The sequence below is a fragment of the Nannobrachium achirus genome (assembly GCF_963921795.1).
Source record: "Nannobrachium achirus genome assembly, chromosome: 11".
Taxonomy (NCBI): domain Eukaryota; kingdom Metazoa; phylum Chordata; class Actinopteri; order Myctophiformes; family Myctophidae; genus Nannobrachium; species Nannobrachium achirus.
Genome location: NC_137820.1, coordinates 50,684,839 through 50,707,412, shown reverse-complemented (window position 1 = coordinate 50,707,412; position 22,574 = coordinate 50,684,839). Strand labels below are relative to the sequence as shown.

Here is a 22,574-nt window from a genome sequence, read left to right as displayed (position 1 = left end):
TAATGGTGGTATAAGAGCAGCAACAAGACTAGTATATCGTCGTTGTCGGGTGGAAATCTCATATCTCCAAATTTGTACGTTCTTTCGCAAATCATACAAGGCCGTCGCACAAAAGTAGTGAAAACAGCAGATCTACAAGCACACAACGCCTCGTGTGAGGCGTTGTGTATAGATCGGCTGTTTTCACTAGTTTAAATAATTTTAAAAATGATAAATTCAAAATGAACGGTTTTAGACATACAAGATTTTCACCCTACAACAACGACAACTGTCGCTGGAGTAGTGGGAACGCCACCGTCGCCCCCTGCAATGTTGTGGCCCTCGGCTTGGTACCCTAGACATAATTCGGCCCTTGGGGAAAACTAATTGGGGAACCCTGGTCTACTGAGTGTGCATGCAAAGTTTGATGACCGCTTCTGTGGCGTCTGAGACTAGCTGTATGCTACACAGACACACAGACAGACGAAAACATAATCTGTCTGCAGCCCATGGCTGTCAGAATAACAATGGGCGTTTAGTTGGTGCAAGAAACAAATATTTCCCAGAATCCCAAATGAGACTGAGGTGTGGTGACTGAGAGAAGGCCATTGAGGGTGGTTATAGTTGAATGGCTCCTTTAGCCAGCTCACTGAGCAGCACTATTATATTTGAAATGCAATGCAAGCCAACATTTTCACTTATTTATAGCTTATGTTATAGCCTAGACACTTTGCACACTATGGCATTTCTCTGTGTGGATGTAATTAAATATAGATACATGTGCCTATTTAGTGCAATTCTTTCCAGTGTAATAAATTGAGGATGTTGGGTCAAAGTATGGCCACACAGGCAACCATTCTGTTGCATGCACATCACCCTGACAGAGACAGCAACCTTCACCTCATCATTGGAACCTGAGGAAAGCGACTGATTAAAGGGGTTTGGTAGGCTGATGTACCATTTACCTTACCTTATGGAAGGTTGGGCGTCACAAAATGCACTGCACACCTCAGCTGAGCCACACCATTGTTTTTCATCCCTCCAATTGTTGGCAGTACTGTACATAAAGATTACATTAAGATCTAAGATTAGCTAGCTCACTGTCACAACTGAAAACTCACCTGTACACCAAGGCTTTTAATTAGCCTTTTATGTATTATGTTCTATTTTCTTTTATTATTATGTTTTACTTATTTTGTTTAGTTGTTTACGCAGAGTCAGTGTCCATACAGTATATCTTGCTACTGCAGTGATACTGAAACTCAGGCCTGCATGGGCCACTTCTATCAATCAATCATTCAAAGAAAGAAAAAAATCTTTTATTACATGAATAATCATGCAGGAAGACAAAACTGTGGCAAACCAAAATGGACGGATGCTTTAGCATCATAATTCAATTCCACTAGGTCTATGTTTAATTTGCCAGAAACCAGTGTCAGTTGTTAAGATCGACAATATAAGGCACCAATGAAAGACATACCCCTGGCCCTTTGCGGCCCACTGGTTCAGATATTTGAGTGTCCCCTATAAGGTTGTACACCTCCCTTACCTCACCACTAGGTGGTGGGGTTGTTTCACTTATGAGAGAGCAGAGCAGGAAGCGATAGAGATGCAGCTATAGTCAGCATAAGGGCATTCTGGATTGCCGAGGTGTGTTTGATACTATTCGGCTAGAGTACACACCCATAATACCAAGCTACCATGGACGGCCATCTTTATTCTATAATTTTGGCCGGGTCACAAGCTCCCTCCTTCGATACTGTCTTGTTAAATGTGTGACATATAGTTGGTCTACTGTACTGTATGAAAATCCTTGTGCATCTATGCCACAGTTAATCAGGACCAGAAACCACTGCTGCCTCTTTCTCAGACTGTAGGCTTGGGATGCGCGCACACACACACATACGCACGCACGCACGCACGCACAGATTTTCTGAGCACATGGTTGGTGAGTTGTCTGATTATTACATGTGCCAGCAGAGCGTGCAAGTACTGCGTTGCCAGTAGTGATGTCACTGGCATCGCCGGTGGTGAACTCTGCTGGTGGACAAGTAGGCCATGTATGGCTGACTTGTGCAGGAGGCGCAAGTTGGCACCTCTAGTGCAGTCCTAGTTGGATTCCATTATGCCACAAACAACATTTTCATTTAACATTTTACTCACAAGCTGAACCTTTCTGTCACACCCAAATGCATGCCGGAATGGCGATACATTACACAACAGGCCTATTTTAACACACAGGCACCATGGCAGGTAGTAGTAATCTATACAGGCTTTCTGATGGCACTTCTACTTCACTGTGTGTAAATCAATGTCTTTTTGTCCAAGTGGGATTTAAACCAATCGAATCATGAGGTGGGCATTGGATTTGACCGAGAATCCCCTTAATGGCAGATTAGCTTGTCCAGCTCACAATCAATCTGCCAATCAGGATTCACCTGCATGTCAGTTTCCCTCCTCCTCTGTGATCTATTCTACTTTCATCCTCTGGCCATTGACATTGGTTGCTTTTCCTTTTCATCTTTCTTCATTGTTCCCCACATCTCTCCTCTCCATCCCCTCACGAACCTTCTTTCTTCCGTCTTCCCCAGGCAGAGCCCTGAGTCCCCCCCTCCTCTTTTATGCTTATACCCAGTGAACCCTTTATCTTCAGGCTTGGGTGTTCTGTTGAAGATTCAGTGACGATGGCACTGCACTATAACTCCTTGTTCAGTCAATGCAAGTGGAAGCAGTGCCTTGTAATATAGTGTTCATAATGAATCCTGAATAACTGTCTTTTATATGAGCTGGCAGTTATTTTATTCCCCTAATTTTGTTGATATGCCAATTCAATTCCCAAATTCCCCATGTAGTCTCAGGGACATGCTGGGCCCCTGATTCAGCCCGGGAAAAAGAGTTGGAGAGGCCCTCATTGTGCGCTATAGAGAGAGATCTCTCTCTATAGCGCTGTTGCTACTCAGAAAAATTTGCCATTTCAAATCATGACAAGTGACAAGCCAGTGGGCCACTTGAGTTATATTTCGTCGTTGTCGGGTGGAAACCTTGTACGTCCAAAACCGTTTGTTTTGTATTTATCATTTTAAAAATGATTTAAACTAGTGAAAACAGCCGATCTACAAGCACACAACGCCTCGCACCGCGAGGCGTTGTGTGCTTGTAGATCTGCTGTTTGTGCGACGGCCTTTGTGCGACGGCCTTGTATGATGGCCTTGTATGATGAAGCAGGGCTTTGCTTTGCGAAAAGAATTACAAATTTGAAACTTGGAGATACAAGGTTTCTGCCCGACAGTGACGATTTACTTTGTTGGCCGCCCAGCCCTCAAAATGGAACGAAGGCCGACATTTAAAAAAAAAAAAAATCCTAATGGCCGGCCTGGACCGGCCAGGAATGAACCGGCCGTTCGGGAGTTGTCCCGCTTTTCCTAATGGCCAGCACGTCCCTATATAGTCTTGTCACTGCTGAGTTAACCCCTCAGGTACTCCATCACCTGCTAGTGAGGAGACTCACAGGGAGGTACGTCGAGCAGTGGTGTAACTAAGTACATTTACTTAAGTACTGTACTTAAGTACACTTTTGAAGTATTTGTACTTTACTTGAGTATTTCCAATTTCCAATACTTTTACTTCTACTCTACTACATCTCGGATCCAAATATTGTACTTTTACTCCACTACAATTATTTGAAAACTTTAGTACTAGTTACTTTGCAGACATAAATTCTAATATTATAAAACATATATAAACCACTTTTGCCCTATTTCATACCAAGGCTGTTTGAAAATAGCTGATCTACAAGCTCACAACGTGTCGCATCGCGATGCGTTGTGAGCTTGTAGATCAGCTATTTTCAACATTTCGTACTTTTACTTTTGGTACTTTACATTTTGATGCCAATACCTTCATACTTTTACTCAAGTACATTTTGAATTCTGGACTTTTACTTGTAACGGAGTACATCTATAGTGCAGTATTGATACTTTTACTTAAGTACAACATGTTTTTCCACCTCTGACGTCGAGGAACAATTTATTCATCACAGTGGTTCTCAGCCTTGAAAATCACCACCTGAAAATCTCCAAAGCATTCACGGCCCAGTGGGCCCACCCATCTGACTATGGGTGTTAAATGTCAACACCCCTGCTACCAGGCGCATGCAGAGTCAGCCTGTTAGTGTAGAGTCACTGATACAACAGCTCACCCTCCCCGCCCAGCATCCCCTCTGTGAAAACGGCCAATCGCACTCATATGGATGCCTGGACAAACCGGAGGCACCACAGGGTGATTTGAACCTCCAGTCTCTCCACTGCACCATCATTTTTAACAACACAAATCTCCCTGGCACAACATGTTTTTTCAGATGGGGCTCCATAGCCAAAAACATATTCACATGGGGGTGAAACACTGGTTTAGAACAGTGGTTCTCAACCTGTGGGTTGGGGGTCCCCATTAATGACGTGCAACATTGTTTTCTCACTCAACAGTAAAAAAAAACAACAACATAACGTTTAAGTGTATAGAGAGTATATCTGCACATTTCTAGAGTGACAATTTAAGGACGTTTTAATACCTCAAAAATGACAAATTAAACATTGATCAAATTGCCAAATATGAGAGGCAGAAATTGTGAAAATAGCTGATATACAGGCGCTGTGAGCATGTAGATCTTCCCTATTTTCACAATAGGGAACCGTGTTATACCAAATATTATGCCTCAACTCTTAGTGCTCATGAGAGTGGGGGGTCCCCAGTTAAAATATGATTATTTTGGGGGTCGCGGCCGAGGTTGAGAACCACTGGTGTAGAACAACCAAACGTGTGGAACAACTCTTGGACATGTGACCCTCGTTACATTTAACAAACAGCTTCCTGCGAACCTCAGTCCTCTGATGGCCTGTGGATCAGGGGCGTCAATTGGGTATGGCAGGGGTATGGGTCCGGGGGGAAAATAAAAGTTACTTGCAAATATGTAAATATATGGAAAATGTTACAACATGATCACTTTAACAAGGTACTATAATTATATTCTCCCCACTTGTATTCTCCTTGACAAAATGGTATATTCCCAGGTTCCGCAGGTCAGCTGCACAGGTGCAATGCATTATGGTTAATTGTAGCAAGTTTACTAACATGCTGCACTTGAACAACCGTTCCAGGCTGCCATATCCAGCCCAAGAAACCGTAGAAACCTGTGTAAAAAACGGACGTTTTTTTTAGACATTGTGAAAATAGCCGATCTACATGCTCACAACGCCTCGCAGCGCAAGGCGTTGTGAGCATGTAGATCTGCTATTTTCACAATAGAACTGTGTTATACAAAATGTAATGCCTCTTTTCCATGAGGACTCCCATCTTTGCCATACCCTAGCTTTTGCTGAACTGACGCCACTGCTGTGGATATTCCGCAAAATGAGAGACTGAAATAATCTCAGACGGACACACCAGATGTTTGTTTTTTGTAGTCATGAAAACGGTGGCTTTTTAATGTAAACACTACATTCGATTGGTTTTTCCAGCACGGACATCCCACATGAAAGAACAACCATTCACTAAAGAGGAGGAGAAGGAGAAAGAGAGAGAGAATGAGATAGAGAGAGAGAGAGAGTGAATGAGAGAGAGAGAGAGAGAGAGAGAGAGAGAGAAAGAGAGAGAAGCAGCACAAAAAAGCATTCACAGGATAAAGAACAGAAAAGAGATGAGGACAGAAAACCAAAAAACGGTATCATGTCAGTATACAATTTTTTCATTTTTTTATAAACTAGAAAACAAGAAGGCAAAAAGAGAAGGATATAGATAGATGAATAGATAGACCGATGAGGAGATAGCACATTATGTATGGTAAGGTAACTTCTTTCCAAAATCTACGTGTTTTCGTGGGTTATGTGGGCGTGTGTGCAAAGTGTCTGTGTGTGTTTTGTGCCGACTGTGCTTTTCATTGTAGACCTGGAAGGTGTCGTGTGAAACTTAAAAAAAGAGAGGATGAGCTCATGAGCATGACTTTTTACAGCATTGACGTGTGAACAACACACGCGGCGCCACCCAAGTGGACGACGCGGCGAGAAACGCACTCTAACCCCCCCAAAAAAGTGATTTTTTTTTTTTCTTCTTTTCTTCCTGAAATAATAAAAAATAGATATCGTCATTATATTATATTTAAACGTTCTGAGTCAGGCTAAAGTGAAAACACAGTTTCTAATGCAGGGAAACAGGCAAAACGGAACAGGAGGGGGTTGGGGGGAGGGGGCACAGCTCAGAGCATTACAACATCACAGGTTCAAGTCTGAAATCACGTTTCGAAATCGCCTCGCTTTTTCCGGACCGGGAACCTTTTGCAAAATGTATCTTTTTTTCTTAAAAAAAAAAAAGGGGGAGATAAACAAAAAAAACAAAAACGTTCTGTAGCTACAAAGCACACGAACTATACTGTACCTTTAATAATATTATTACGGAATCATCATAGTCATCATTGTAGTCGATAGTGTTGCTGTAGCCATGTTCAATGTTGGTCATTATTATTGTAATAATAATCAGCTTTTTAGTCAATGTTTTTTTTTCCACAGTTGATTTCACTTCCAGAAGCCACATATGTACACGTTTGTTTCTACCCAGACAAACAGCCATCCAAAAGACCTCAATTAACCTTTCACCTTTTGACCCCTCGGACCGTATGTATTGACCTTTCATTGCATCGTCCCTCAAAACCAAACCCCACCTCCTCTTCTTCCACTGCTGCTGTCTTATCTTCCTTTTCTTTCTCTCCTTTTTTCGGTTTTCTTTTTATTCTTTTTTTTTGTTGTATTTTGCCATTTTTATGAAAACGTTTTTTTCCCCCCTCTATTTCCACTATTTCTCAACAGTACCTAGTTTTTTTTTATTGTATTAACTTGTCTCTTTATACAAAGGCTTGAGTATCTCATGCTATCAGTGTCAGGGCACGGGTTGGGAGGAGGAGGGGAGAGGAGGAGGGACAGAAGGGGAGTGTAGGGAGGCAGGGGGTTGGGATGTGGTGGCGGTGGGGGGGGCACCATAATCATTTGACTACATATGGTAACCTCTGCCCCCCTGCCCCAAAAAACTAGGAAGTGCCATGCAAAAAAGGAGAGACAGAGAAATGTATAGGAATGACAAGGATTAAAAGGCTTGGTGGTGGTGTGTGTGTGTGTGTGTGTGTGTGTGTGTGTGTGTGTGTGTGTGTGTGTGTGTGTGTGTGTGTGTGTGTGTGTGTGTGTGTGTGAGGGAGATACATAGAGAGAGAGAGAGAGAGAGAGAGAGAGAGAGAGAGAGAGAGTGTTATGTGTGGGACAAATGATCAATCGATCAATCAATAAATAAATTAATAAATTAACCAACCATAAAGATTATCAAAACAGGTTGTGAGTTTCCCTTACATGGAGAATTGTTAATAGGTCTAGAGATTAGAACAGTGAAGAAGGTACAGCTCTAACGTGATGCACTCACTTCTACAAGCGTCGCTATCTACAGCCCAGTACCTCCGTGACACACGATGGCACCAATATGACACTTTAGCTATTGGCTCTGTTAACCAATGACAAAGGCCTATTTAGGAACAGGGAGCCTCCCTTTCCTGTCGATGAGAAACCCCATGCACGACGACGGGGGAGCAAAAACAATAAATGTTACCCAACGCAAATAGCTATACTTAGCTATTATGTACACAGCAGACTAGACTAAGGTTAAAATCAGTGTGGTCGGGTTCAGGCAGCAGGGATTATGCATGGGGTGTTGGCTGACCTGCCTGCTGTTGGTTAGTGCAATCGTCATCGTTGCACGAAAATTGTCAGCAAAAAAAATCCTTCTTATGCAATCGTCAAGAAAGAGCGATAACCCAAAACTTTTTAAGAGAATAAACACACAAAGGTGTCAGGTGAGGCAAAATGTGAACAAGGATCAGTGTTGACTGATGCTTATGTAATAAATATAAACATATAAAGTATGAGCATATAACAAAAAAACAAAAAAACATGTATCATAGTCATAACAATAAAAAAAAGAAATGAAAAAAAAAAGAAGCAAACCCAAGTGAAGGTTTGTTTGACAACTGGGAAAAATTAACAACGGAAAATCGAGAGAGAAAGAGGACGTGGGAGAGGAGGGTTTCATCAACTTTGTTCTAGAAGTTTTTCAAGGCGTCAGGGTTTTGTTTTTCAATAAACCAAATCCATTTGTTTGCTTGGCAGCGAGCCCAAATAGGGGAAGAGGGGAGGAAGTAATGAGAAGAGAAGACAAGAACTAAAAACATTATATATATATATATATATTATATATGTATGTATGCCTATTTTCTTGTTTTAAATTATCCTCATTATCAATATTTACCAGGTTGCATTTTTCTTCTTCTCCTTTTTTTCCCCTCCTTTTACTTTTTCTAATCACGACAATTATCATCGTGATTTATCATCATGATCAATTCCAGAGGAGTGTCATAGGAAAGGGAGCAAGGACTGGAAGGAAGTAAGGAAAAGAAGTTAGGGACTCAAGGAGGGAGAGGGGCAGAACAAGGGACAAGGAGGAGACAGCAGTCGTCTGGGCATGCTCAGTACAAGCCACACCCTCGCAGGTTGTTGGCGATGATGATGTCAGTGACGGCGTCAAACACCACCTGGATGTTTCCCGTATCCGTGGCACAGGTCAAGTGACAGTAGATTTCCTTATTGGGAGAGCGGTTTTTGCTCTCAAATTGTGCTTGGATGTAGGCAGCAGCGTCGTCATAGGTGTTGGGGCCTGCAGGACAGATGGAGAAGATTATGACCATTCTGCGAAAACGTTATTGTGATTATCTCAAATAATTGTGAGTAGGCGATTATGTGTACTCCAGTGGTGTAAAGTAACTAAGTACATTTATTCAAGTACTGTACCTAGGTACAATTTTAAGGTATTTTGTATTACTTTAGTGTGTTTTTTCCAATTTTCAATACTTTTACTTCTACTCCACTACATCTCAGAGGAAAATATTGTACTTTTACTCCATTACAAACCAGTAAGACGAAAAGCGACCTTGTCCTAAAGCGCCATCTGTCTTGGCCATATATGGATTCTGTTAGTGTGGTTTTCCTAACAGGGCATCATCTGGGATACAATCCCTTTTATGCCCATATATGGAGATCCCTCACAGAATCCCTTTTATACCCATATATGGAGATCCCTGCTCTGAGTATCTGACATCCCTATAGATTTAGATTTGTATAACTAAACATACATTTACCACTTACGCTCACAACGTGACGCGTAGCGTTTTTATACATTTTGAAAACTTGAAATGGAACAATCTGCATGATGAGTACTTTTACCTTTGGTACTTAAGTATATTGTGATGCCAATGCTTTTGTAGGTGAGTAAACTCTGAATACCAGACCTTTACTTTAGTACTTCTTATTACACCACTGACTATGTTTACTCACCTGTGTACTCAGGGAAGCAAATGCTGAGCGCAGACTTCTTGATCTTCTCACTGAACAGGTCCTTCTTGTTGAGGAAGAGGATGATGGAGGTGTCGATGAAGAACTTGTTGTTACAGATGGAGTCGAAGAGCATCAGGGACTCGTGCATGCGATTCTGGAGGAGAGGCAGAGAGGAGGGAGAGGGAGAGGAGAAGGGTGGGTGGGGGAGTGAAGAAACAAGGTAGAGTGGAAGGAGAAAAGAAGGAAGAGACAAAGAAGGAAGAAACGCAAGAGGAGGATTAAGTCTTTGACTTACTGTACAGTATGTGAATCAAGTGACCGTGAGAGTGTGTGTGTGTGTGTGTGTGTGTGTGTGTGTGTGTGTGTGTGTGTGTGTGTGGAGGTTCAGGAATAGGAGGAAGATGAAGAGATAAGAGCTGTCTGAATATGGAGAAGGAATGATCTCCCTCCTTGTCGTTTCTCCTTTCATCTCCCTTTCACTCCATCTCCAAAGAAAACATTGGTGAATGAAAGGCAGGGAGGGAGAGGACATTTTGGCGCAGTATAATAACACACAGCAAAATAGAGGTACATTATCAAATACATCTCAGTTCTTACGCACGCAAAGTACAAACCCACACACACACACACACACACACTTAGTACAATGACTATTATGTTTATTAGAAGGTCCATTATGGACTTTTAAACACTTTTTGAACAGCGTGAAACTGACAGGGAAAGAGAAACACAGAACAGGAAATGGACACACACATACATGCACGCACGCACGCACGCACGCACGCACGCACAGAAGAGATTACCACTCAAATAGCTTTCCATATGGTGCTTTATTGTAAATGTCATATAACATAGTAAAAACAGTAAAACATCATTCAAAGAAAATCACTTGCTGAGTGGGAGACACGATAATTACTACTACTCAGTACTTAGTGACACTCACACACATACACGCACAAATATGGTTGACAGTACTAGTGTACAGTATGTTAGGTTGGGTGATTTGCACATACTGACACTGTCCACGTACAGTACATAGATATGTGTTTTTTGTGCTATAAAAGCAGAGGTTGCAAAGGTGTTGAATGAGACCACAGCGTGGTGATGGAGGTGGATTATCAGAGGACATGGGGGTTGGTAACAGGATGGCACTGTATAGTATACACATTTAGTACTGTTTACAGTGGTTCTCAACCCTTTCTGGATCAGGGCCCACCCAACTGACCTCTTAACATGAGGCTGCCGTGTTAAGTAGTCAGATAGGTGGGCCACGTGCATTTTTTTTCCAGTGTTATTTCAATAATCAATTGTCATTCGATTGTCTTCCGGGTTATGGCTTTGATCAATATACTAATATAATAGGCCCACAGGTTGAGAACCACTGGCATAGATAGACTATGAGAAGTTCATATGGAGATCTATTAATCCTGTTCGGGTCATTTTGACCCGTTTTGCATTTTCATTTGAAAAAAAAAGGTAGAAGTTTAAATTTTTTCCACCTGAAACTCACTGGCCTTCTGTGATATAACATATTTTTGCACTACACCCATGCTACACCCCTCCAATTCTTTTTACCCTCTAATGAACGGACACACCGAACAGTGCTTTCTCTTGCCAGATGCTTCAACTCTAAGTTCACTGTTTATTTTACCATTTCTATCATATGCATTGTTTGCAATTGAGACAAAGTCAATCAATGTATGATGATGATGATTTGTTAAGTTAAAATTTGTATTCGTTTTTTAAACCAAATATGCCCCGGGTCAAAATGACCCGCGAACAGAACGAAGGTGAAGTGAATCTGAACAGGGTTAAGGAAGGTTCCACTGAGATACATACATCTATCTCCTCTCCCAGTGGCAGACAGATACAGTAAAAGGAGGTGTGACCAGTGACATTGTTTTAAACGTGCTCTCCTCCAGTAGAAGTAGGACAGGGTATCCCTTCCTCTGCCTCTCCAGAGGCTAAAGAGTGAGTGCAGGCAACGGAGGCTAAAAGATGCTCTAAATTTTAGATCTTAGCTTCCATTTCCTGCAATCACTTGGGGTTATTTTAAAAGTCTAAAATAGCCCCCCGGTTGCATTTATGGGCCCAGAGAACTCGCTCTGAAGCTTTTATTTAAACTGAGAAAGACTTTTTTTGGGCTGATTCCAGGGGCAACATGGAAAATATTCCATCTTGTTTAGATTGAGATTTGCCCTGGGTTATAGGCAGGCCCCTCCCCTGAAGGTCTGTGTGCTGAGAACCATGTAAGGAGAGAGGTCTAGACTCACCAACCACACTCCTGTCTGCTACACGTTGTGTGTTGTTACCGTATGATATGGAATGCCATCCTGCGGATTCTACCAGGATCTATAGTGCACAGAAGGAGCACTCGGGAACCACTGGCGCACGGCCTGCCTGAAATGGCACACTGATTGTATTACCCACTCCATGTCTAGCCACTAAAAAGACTCAATTACCCATAAACCACCTTCTCCAGAACGGCCTCACACCGCATTACCCATAAATCTGCTCTTCCCCTCCACCTCTCGGGGAGTGCATTAGTTATCATTGGGACTGCAGTGGGGCAAGTAAACTACATTGCCCATCATCCTCTCTGCTTCCATCGTTTCCCCATCATTCTGTGTTTTGTTGGCTATTCATCAGAAAGAAAGAACTAGCTGTGAGAAACACCCAGGCACAAGATGTGACACGTTGTGAGCTTGTGGATCGGCTATTTTCGGTTATACAGCTATTTCCGGCGTGCGACGACATATAAATCATGGCCTAGGAGCTTTGGTGGCAGTTGCAGACAAATGGCAAGAGAGTGTGGGGGCGAACATGTGGGAGAGAGAGAGAGGAGGGGAGAGAAGCAGTGCAGACTGTGCGAGAGTGGCAGCCAGGGCTAGGTTGTATGAAATTGAGAGCAAAAGAAAGACTACATCCGTCAAGCTTTCATGAGGAGAAAGATACTGTGGTAATAGCTACACAGTTCAAAGAGAATAGGACAAGAGCTCCAGTATCTCTTCATCTCAGTCTTCTGCCATCATCACCGCTCCTCTCCTTTGATTTGCTTTCCTTTTCAAGTGTCGTACTTTCTGCATTGCTCCCTGCTGCTTCAACCCGCGGTGCAGATTATAGCACTGTATTCTACTCATATTAGAATCATTTCCTATGATGATGAACGCTCCACTCTGGATCCGTTCATATTTTGGTCTGTAAAGCAAAAGAAATTCTGTGTGTGTGTGTGTGTGTGTGTGTGTGTGTGTGTGTGTGTGTGTGTGTGTGTGTGTGTGTGTGTGTGTGTGTGTGTGTGTGTGTGTGTGTGTGTGTGTGTGTGTGTGCGTGCGCGCGTGTGCGCGTGTGTGTGTTTTGTTATTCCTTTCCTAATAATTTGACATATTTCCTGCAATAGTGGCTTTTTTCCTAGCATCAAGGTCTGAGAAAAATGGGAAATTCAAGTATGCACCTTTCTTCTTTTTTTACACAGAAGATATTGCTTCAACTAATACAGCATCTGTGCCTGCCGGTAAACAGAGTCAGGAACCAAAGAAACAGAGTCATTAAGCCTGAACAGAGACCTTGGGTGGATGGAGCTACAGTAACCTTCACTGTAACACCCAAGTGCTAGTTGAATAACTTTTGAATCTGGTTTCAAAGTTTAAAGATATTGTGAAAATAGCCCATCTACAAACTCGTGCTGAGCTCAGCAAATTTAGCATGGCACCCTCCTGCGACAAAGTATAAAATCCTTACAACAAGGGTTCATATTTTAGATTGTAATTAGAGAAAATAAAAGATGAGTGTTAAAATGTTTTAATTTACAGCTATAATTTTACAGCTATAATTTTTTTGCGATTTTACCCATTTTGATTTCAGTGGGTGGGTATGCGTACAGTGGCTAACTATGTATTTTTAGACAATAAGCCAGCGATTTCTTTATTACTATTTACACTAACACTACAAGCCCCCATAAGTCACATCTGCCCATGAAAGATTGTGGTGCATCTTGGGAATGGGCTTATTGTGTCTAAATATGCATATTTAGGCACTTGTACACATGCCCCCAACCACTGAAATCAAAATAGCTAAAAACGCTATAGAAAGCAGTAAATGAAAACATTTTAACACTCATTATTTCTTTCTCTAATTACAATCTAAAGTATGAACCCTTGTCATAAAAAGTTGTCCTTAAAGTGGTTAACTAAGATCCTCACAGGATTTGCTGTGTTTGTACTGTAGGATTTCTTTCTTTCTTTCAGTTTAGCAGATTCTTTTTCTTTAATTACTGTAAAAATGTAGTGCCTATGACAACAGTATGTGCAATTGTGCATGACTCGGTTGTAGTGCAAAACGGTCTGCAAATTAACCAGAAAAGGAATCAACTACAGAAATAGGGAACCCAATGAATTTCATTCACATGAATAATTTGGTCTGTGTTAGTTAACATTCATAACAACTGTCAACCCTGAAACATTCCGGGACCACTAAATCCTTAATTCTGCTTTATTTACCAGAAGCTTGAAAATACTGCTCATTCTGCTAGATTTATCAACTTCAGATAATTCCCCAGATCCATAAATCCTCATTCTTTCAGTACGCAACGTCTGAATGTTTCTGGCTTTCATGCAAGTTCTAGGATATCTTTCACCTGTAAATGTATGCAGAGGCCCTTGCTCATACAAAATGTGCTTCTCTTTCTAAAACAAAGTACTTAAGTAAGTATATGAATATATATATATATATATATATATATATATATATATATATATATATATATATATATACACAGTATACGGACATATTGATCGTATCGGCAGTTCTGACCAACCGCATATACTAACGACTCGGTGGCGTACACCACACTCACTTGAGTCATTGCCGATGCACACGCCAAGTTTGATGTCGGTCTGTCCCATATGTGCACAACATACAGTACATAGCGGTTCGATCTGTGGTTCTGGACAACCGGATCTCCATACATGCCTATATATGGGCGTATGGGGTTTGTTTATGGCTATATCTGAGTCAGAGTGGCATGGCCACGTTAATATACAGTAGAATGTCAGAAAGGCAAGCAGGTGTGTTGTTCATACAGGTGAATAATACAAAACGCTTAGCAAACATGTTATCTCATCATGCAAGCTCATTTTAGGAGGGACATACAGTTCACTTGCTTCATTTATTTTCCCCATACTTATTTCTATGAACAAGTCACATCACAAAAGGGGTGAAACTTTGTCTAAAAGAAGAAACCATTCATCTATTCTAAGGCAGCAAGATAAATTACTTAAAATATAATTAAATGACCTGTTAGAAGAAGATGATGAAAGACTGGTTATTATGTAACTGACCTCAGAATAAGTGGTGGCAGGCAGGCCGGCCTATTGTCTGGTGAAAGAGAAAATGAAAGACCGCGCAGAGGCCCTTTCTTTGGATGGGCTGGCATTATTTCTTGCAGGGACAGGAAGGATATTGTGACATTTTGCGCTCCTGTGGGGGTGCTTGTGCCTGGCATACGGGCGTCTGGTGTGGGTGTGGATGTCTGGAATGTGTGTGTGTGGAAAGGGTAGACAGGTGCATCCTGGGTAATTAATCCTTAGACACCAACTCCACCGCAGCACCCCTGGGTTGTGCTCTCTCACTGCGGTGCACGCACAGTCAGTGCTGAGAGAGCTACTCACATGTTTTACTTAAGTAAAAGTATCAATACCCTATTGTAGAAATAGTCTGTTACAAGTACAGTTTCTTTGAAAATAGCAGATCTACAAGATAGTATAGATAGATCTGAATTGGTTTTGTAGTAATAATCAAAATCTATAAAATAACTAGTAACTAAAGTTTTCAAATAATTGTAGTGGAGAAAAGGTACAATATTTGCCTTTGAGAAGTAAAATTCTTTAAAATTCGAAGTACCTCCAGGAAAGTAAAATATCACAATTTTACTTACATACTGTACTTGAGTAAATGTTACTTTCCACAACTGACACACACACACGCACACGCACACGCACACACACACACACACACACACACACACACACACACACACACACACAGTGCAGTGTATGAGTATGCATGCATGCATGCGCACACACGCACACGCTCTCTTCTTTCCTAATGCATGCTGATCAACTGCCTGAGGCAATGCAGCTCTCTAATTAAGAAAAGGACAGTTGGCATAGGAGTCGAGGGAAAATCTAATAAAAACATCCACCTATTAGCAAAATAGATACCAGCTTAGAGAGCAGGGGCACACCCCTTCCTGTTTAAACCCTCAAAACTACAGTCTTTAATGTGGATTGTGGAAGGCAGTGCAGGTTAAAGCATAAAACGTACACAATGTTGTTTATGTATTTCTGCTATCTAAGCATTAAATGAGCACTCACACCTGTCTGTGAGCTGTGAGAGTGCTGACATAGTGGTTCAAATCTGCCTTTTCAGTTATTCCATGACTCAATGCGTGGTGCAATGTGCTGGCTGAACCATATGCCACAATTTCTATGCACTTTACACTTTGAAATGGGCTTCTGTCAAACGCCAGTCTAAGTACTGTGAAAAGAACTATTAAAAAGGTCATGTGTGGAACAATATCTGATCTAACCCTAACCCATTTGTACTCTCTACCTCACAGTGTTCCAACGCTCAGCTCTGGCATGTTAAGGCAGCTTGGTGAGCAATGGCCAACGACCACAGCCAAGGACAATGGACAAGCCCATATAGGCCCATGCACTGGAAAATCAATGCTTCCTATATCATCCTCTATATCATATTTCCTATACCTTGGAAATGTTTAATGCAATCAGAACAATACCTCTACCCCATGCAATTAATTTGTTCAAAGATAGTTGGACAACCGCTTCAGAGGCATCTACGTATGATAACTTCATTCTAAGGTTGGCAAGAAATATTATCTCTAATAGCCATGTGTTGTATAGAGAATATAGGTTGCTGCCTTCTGGAAGGAGATACGGTGTTCAAGCATGCAAGGACAGACTAAAAAAGTATTTTGTCCATCAGTCGACTTTAAAGCTTAATCAGGAGTTTGGCCAGGGGTAGGCTAGGCAGTGGACATTGCTCTTTAATATGTCCTTGTATGTAATCCTGTTTTGTTCCTTTGTGTTATGTCAAATGTGTGTATACTATATATGTTTCTCTAGCCTTCATGGCCTTCCAGGCTTATACAAAGGCTAAAATGTCATTTAGATAGATGTACAGTAGCATGTTATTTAGACAGATGCCAGGTCATTTCTGGACCTGGCATCCTATAGTTTGTATAGTTTCACTGTACAGATTACTGATCTTTTTGATATTATATTGTTTAGACTGATGATAGATTCTTGGTTTAATCTAGATTACTATTTATATGCATTTGATGTGTTTATGCATACCTTGTGGTTTCCTTGCTTACTGTAAATCACTCTGGATTAAGAAAGTCTGCTAAATAAATGCCTAAATTGTGATATCACATTTAAAAGGTTGGAAGGGACATACAGATGGACACACATATGGACATAAAATGTGAAGACACATAATAGAGCCTCCGGCCATCGGCTGTCCTCCAGCAGAGGCATACGAAAATAAACATTCTAAAGTGGAGAGCAAGGCCACAGTCTCTCAGGCATGTGTTGTATCCAATGTTACACAATCGCTACCGATTTGTCAAGGAAATTCAATAGAATTCCTCAAAACAAGACAAGCAGCACCTCATTTGAATGTACTCTCAACTGGCTAAGGCTGTGTGCTGTAAAGTAATATACAGGTACAGTGCTGAGCAATGGATGGAGTGAAGTACTGACACTTGGCATGTACAAGTTGTACATGCAACATTTGCAACTAATGACAAAAATGCATTCCTAATATTTACAGTAATATCCACTCTTGAGATGTTACAATCTGTTCTCTTGAGAATTGTGGATCATTACTATAATTGTTTCTAGCAGTAATAGTAATGATCACATCCTTAAAGGAGCTATAGTCAACTTTTTCTTGAAAAACGGATGCTAAAATAAAAATAATGTTTCGAAAATATTTTATAAAAAAATAAGCTTCATATATGTGTTTCTATTAAAAAATGACCACAAAAAGCGTAAAATAATGATAAAATAATCATTTGGGCCATTGTCAGATCGACACTTTGTTTACATTCTAGTCTATAGACTAGGATGTAAACAAAGTGTCGGCCCTACAATGAAAAAGTTGACTAGAGCTCCTTTAAGAATCATTTGACTACTTGAGACTTCTATTAACACATCTGGTGCCAACCCCGAGTTTCCCGAGTTTGAAAAGGTACTACCGCTGTGCCAACCCCGAGTTTCCCGAGTTTGGGCCGTTTTTGGACCTCCAGAAATGTATTAGGCATGATCGCGATCGCGAAATTGCATGTTTAACCCCCATACCAACCCATTCTTTCAAACATGGCAGCCATGTTTGTTTACATCTGAAGAAAACATAATGGCTGATAAATCATGAATGCCTGAACGGATTTCCAAGCGGATTTTTTTGTTTGAAAGCTGTGAACAGTGTGCACACACGTGGTGCATCATCTAGGCATGGGCGTGCACTTTTTACACAATTGCGCAATTACATGGAAGTCTATGGTAACCATGTTCGTTCAAGGGAGTTTTTTTTGCTGGGAGCACTCACCACTCACTCATGGACCATTGTAAAGCGATTTGAGTTCGCAACTTGCTTAGAAAAACGCTATAAAATTGCAATCCATTATAGTAGGCTGCACCTCGGGGATTATCAGCCTGTCGTGTCCATATGAACCCATAATCACCGTTCAGCAAGACGTTATTGCATACATATGTTTTGGTTTTATTACTTGCGTTTTACTTTTGCTCTGTATTCTTGGTTCTTTTTCCCTGTTTGTTTGTTGTTTTGCTGTTCACAACAGTAGACTACTTTTTTCTTGTTCTTACTTCCCTGTAACTTGTAACCTTAACTGCTATGCCGCCTCTGGGCAACTGAATTTCCCCCTTGGGATAATAAAGGTATGCATCTAGGGTGAGCTTAAACATTCAGATACATTTTCTGTGATACTGAAAATAATTGCTACAAAGCTTTGAAATAAGAGTGCAAGCATTTGGCTAGGTATCGTATACATTTCCACATACTGACAAAGGCTTGACACAGAAACATGTTGAATTACGAAAAAGTACAAACATGCTAGCCTAGTTCCAGACCCTGAATCGCTAGCCACACCCCTTTAAATTTTTTGTTTTGGCGATTCAGGGAATTCAGGGAATAATTAAGTGAAACGAAATGTCAATTCAGGCTGAGTGTCAGGCTACAAACATGCTGTATTCAAGTAAATGTCAATACTATAATGTAGAAATACTCTGTTACAAGTAAAAGTCTGGAATTCAGAAATTGCTTGAGTGAAAGTACAAAGGTATTGGCATCAAAGTGTAAAATACTACGTTTGAAAGCGTTGTGAGCTTGTAGATCTGCCATTTTCAAATATCCTACAGTATGTTGAAAATTGGGCTAAAGTGGTTCATGTAGGTCTATGTTTTATAATATATTAATGTATATCTGCAAAGTAACTAAAGTTTTCAAATAATTGTAATGGAGAAAGTAGACGCCAGTCTACTTTATTACCAGTGGTGGAAAAAGTAATATATATTTAATTTTTACTAAAGTAAATTTCTACATTGCTGTATAGATGCTTTTATTGGAGTAAAAGTACAAAAGTATTGGTATCAAAATGTACTTAAAACAAAAGTACCAAGAGTAGAAAGTACACATTATGCAGAAAGTCCCATTTCACAAGTTTTCAATTGTATAAAAATCTTTTGAAAATAGAATTGTGAGCATGTAGATCGTCTATTTTCAAATGACCGTAATGTATATAGGGCTGAAGTGGTTAATGCATGTTTTGTAATGATAATCAAAATCTACAAAGTAACTAGTAACTTAAGTTTTAAAATAATTGTAGTGGAGTAAAATTGTAATATTTGCCTCAGATGTAGTGGAGTAGAAAAAAATACTGAAAATTGGAAATACTCTGGTAAAGTACAAATAACTCAACATTGTACTTAAGTACAGTACTTGAGTAAAGGCTTCATCAGAGTCTGAGGTGAAGAGCTATCACCTAAACATTTAGGTGATAAGCTATCACCTAAAAATGTGATGGCCATCATAGTCATGGACTCACGGTGAAGTCCTATCACCGTGCCTCTGTGCCTCTAAAACCAGGGGGCACACTGATAGGTCTAGATCGACCAATCAGTGAACGGGGTGATGGGGAGATGTCTGAAAGTAAAAACAGAGGAGAGATGTCTTGGTCCGCGGTGTTGGCTCTTCACCGCGGGTAATGACGTAATGTTGTAGTTTTCTGACTTAAAAGACTACACGCGGTGATAACCCATCACCGCAGACTACACAATGATAAGGCCTAGTTACTTTACGCCACTGTCTATTACGTACTGTATCTATGATGAATGACTCCATAATTAGACATAGTTAAAGCCATGTCCAAACCCTATTAAGTTCCATTATTAACAAACATTTGAGACTTCCTTGGCCTACTAGCAGCGTGCAAAAAGATATTTGGCACTGATCGAAGCGATTTGTGAGATTAGCCCCAGACAGACAGACAGACAGACAGACCCATTTGTAGACATCTCTCCTCTTACAGAGCTATGCCATAAAACATTATTGCGTTAACGCTGAGACGACCTTACTGTTTCATTGTACACTGAGTTAAATGAACACTGACAATTTTACTGCCCTGTTCTATTAAGTTGTTCATGCTATGATTTTAACGTGCTTGGCTTTGGGGAACGATGCCTACACACTGTGCCTGAGGCAGTTCCTCTTCATCTTTCTTAATCTTCTCAGACTAGGAATCATCTGCTTCAGGTCATTCTTTGTATTATGACCAAGGGTCAACAGTAGTACCATGTCAATCAGATTAATAGAAACATTTAATCACACACTTATTTGCCAGGTACATGGAGCATTAATTCCCAATGGTTGGTTTGGATGTGATAGTCTTCACATGCTAATAGATTCATGTCTTGGGTCTGTAACAGTTTCCACTTCCTCAAAATGACAAAATCGGAAACAAACTCAACCCAAAGTACAAGGTACACTTTATACACTTTTACAGCAGTAATTTGCATTTGTGTAAGTATTGCTATTATTGAGATATGGTAGATTTGAAAGACAAAAGTGGTGACAAAAGTGCGTCCTAGCATAACATTTATGGAGTCCACTGTTACTTTAAAATGGCTGCCACATAAGTTATGTTGATTCTAGTTCTACAAAGTGCTCCAACCATCAGACTTTTCCATTATTTGGAAAAAAGGTGAAATTGGAGATACAAGGTTTCTGAGGAACATCGACTACATATATTTCAAGTTCAGGTGCCCCCAGTCACGTTACCTCCCACCTGCAACAACAGATGGCACTGCCAAAAAGGTACAAGGCCTGTTCAAATTAGTTGCTGGCTACCTCTAGGGAATTAGACTAGTTCAGACATTCTCTCTGAAATAAATATGTATTAGCCATGGATATGCACCTGTGACGGCAGACTGTGTAGAAAAAGAATTTGGCAAATCTTTAAAAATCCCACTCGGGGAGTTTCTTTTGAATGCTAATAAGCTACAAGGCACCAGCAGGACAACATAATAAAAGGGTCTCAGTGGGACAAAGAAATGACAAAGAATTAGACCAGCGATTCTCAACCTGTGGGCCGGGGCTCACTGGCGGGCCGTGAGGATAATGCAAGTGGGCCCCCAAATAATTGGCAAAACTTTATTTATAATATAACATTAATATATAAAACTATAAAAGTGAAATGTATTCGTTTTTTTCATTGTGATACAGGTGAATAGGAACTTAAACTTAGTTCCATTGATCCAAGCCGGAACACGATAATAATTGATTAATTGATCACTAAAATAAACATGCTCTGAAGATGCACGAAGACAACCCATCTGACCACTTCACACAAGCTTCTAAAGTGCAGGCCCTGACCCAGAACAGGTTGAGAACCACTGTGTTATATGGATGGAGGAATAGATGGATGGATGGATGCAGGGACGTGCTGGCCATTGGGAAAAGCGGGACAACTCCCGAACGGCCGGTTCATTCCCGGCCAGTCCAGGCCAGCCATTAGGAAAAAAATTAAAATAAAATGTCGGCCTTCATTCCATTTTGGGGGCTGGGCGGCCAACAAAGTAAATCGTCACTGTCGGGAAGAAACCTTTTATCTCCAAGTTTCAAATTTATACATTTTTTCGCAAAGAAAAGCCCTGCTTCATCATATAAGGCTGTTGCACAAAAGTAGTGAAAACAGCAGATCTACAAGCACACAACGCCTCGCGGTGCGAGGCGTTGAGTGCTTGTAGATCGGCTGTTTTCACTAGTTTAAATCATTTTTAAAATGATAAATACCTTTACAAAAGAAACGGTTTTAGACATACAAGGTTTCCACCCGACAACGACGAAATATAACTCATGTACAGTAATTGGCCCACTGGCTTGTCACTTGTCATGATCTGAAATGGCAAATCTTTGAGTAGCAGCAGCGCTATAGAGAGATATCTCTCTCTATAGCACGCAATGAGGGCCTCTCCAACTCTTTTTCCCGGGCTGAATCAGGGGCCCAGCACGTCCCTGTATGGATGGATGAATAGATGAATAGATGGATGGATGAATGGATGGACTGCAACATCAGGTGAGAGACGGGGATTCAACCTAGTGCCAGTGAACGAGTGAAAGAGTCAATTAACAAAACAATCAATAAACGGAGTCACTCATTGGCCAACAGAGGTATTGTCCATCATGTGTCAGGTGTGCCTACTGATAACCTATCATCGTCACAACAGACCACGCCGACCACCATGTGATGACATCGTTGACACCTGGCTATACTCCACGATCCGCAGCCTCTCGTTGGCCAATATTGTGAAGTCTTCATCAGTACAGGCCACACCCTCTGAGGTTAGTGGCTATGATAACGTCGGTGACGGCGTCAAAGACAAACTGGATGTTGTTGGTGTCTGTGGCACAGGTCTCGTGGGAGTAGACCTCTTTTTGGGAGGACTTGTTTTTCCTCTCGTACTGAGATCTAATGTAGCCTATGCCATCCAAAAAAGTGTCTGGACCTGGGGAGAAAGACAGAGAGACAGAGAGTTAGAATAATGAAGGCTTTTGTGATTGTCAATTAAATGCACACTCTAC

At 41.0% G+C, this 22,574-nt stretch overlaps 2 protein-coding genes across 3 annotated transcripts in view; both read right to left on the bottom strand.

Moving 5' to 3' along the window:
* cbfb (core-binding factor subunit beta) overlaps positions 1–7,758 on the bottom strand; it is a gene marked incomplete at its 5' end in the record, with an annotated part of 54,485 nt that extends 46,727 nt beyond the window's left edge. The window contains one exon of the mRNA XM_080737149.1: positions 7,729–7,758. Within this exon, the coding sequence (XP_080593275.1) occupies positions 7,729–7,758 (30 nt within the window). The remainder of the gene's footprint in view (positions 1–7,728) is intronic.
* Positions 7,759–8,530: 772 nt separating this feature from the next.
* Positions 8,531–22,574, bottom strand: part of LOC308294783 (guanine nucleotide-binding protein G(o) subunit alpha) — a gene marked incomplete at its 3' end in the record, with an annotated part of 183,778 nt that continues 169,734 nt past the window's right edge. Inside the window, exons 7-8 of one of the 2 annotated variants that reach the window (XM_080737633.1) lie at positions 9,396–9,549; positions 8,531–8,718 (exon numbers count right to left, since the gene is read on the bottom strand). In XM_080737633.1, the coding sequence (XP_080593759.1) occupies positions 8,531–8,718; positions 9,396–9,549 (342 nt within the window). Of the gene's footprint in view, positions 8,719–9,395; positions 9,550–21,825; positions 22,499–22,574 lie in introns of those variants that run through there. The other variant, XM_080737634.1, reaches the window with a different exon arrangement.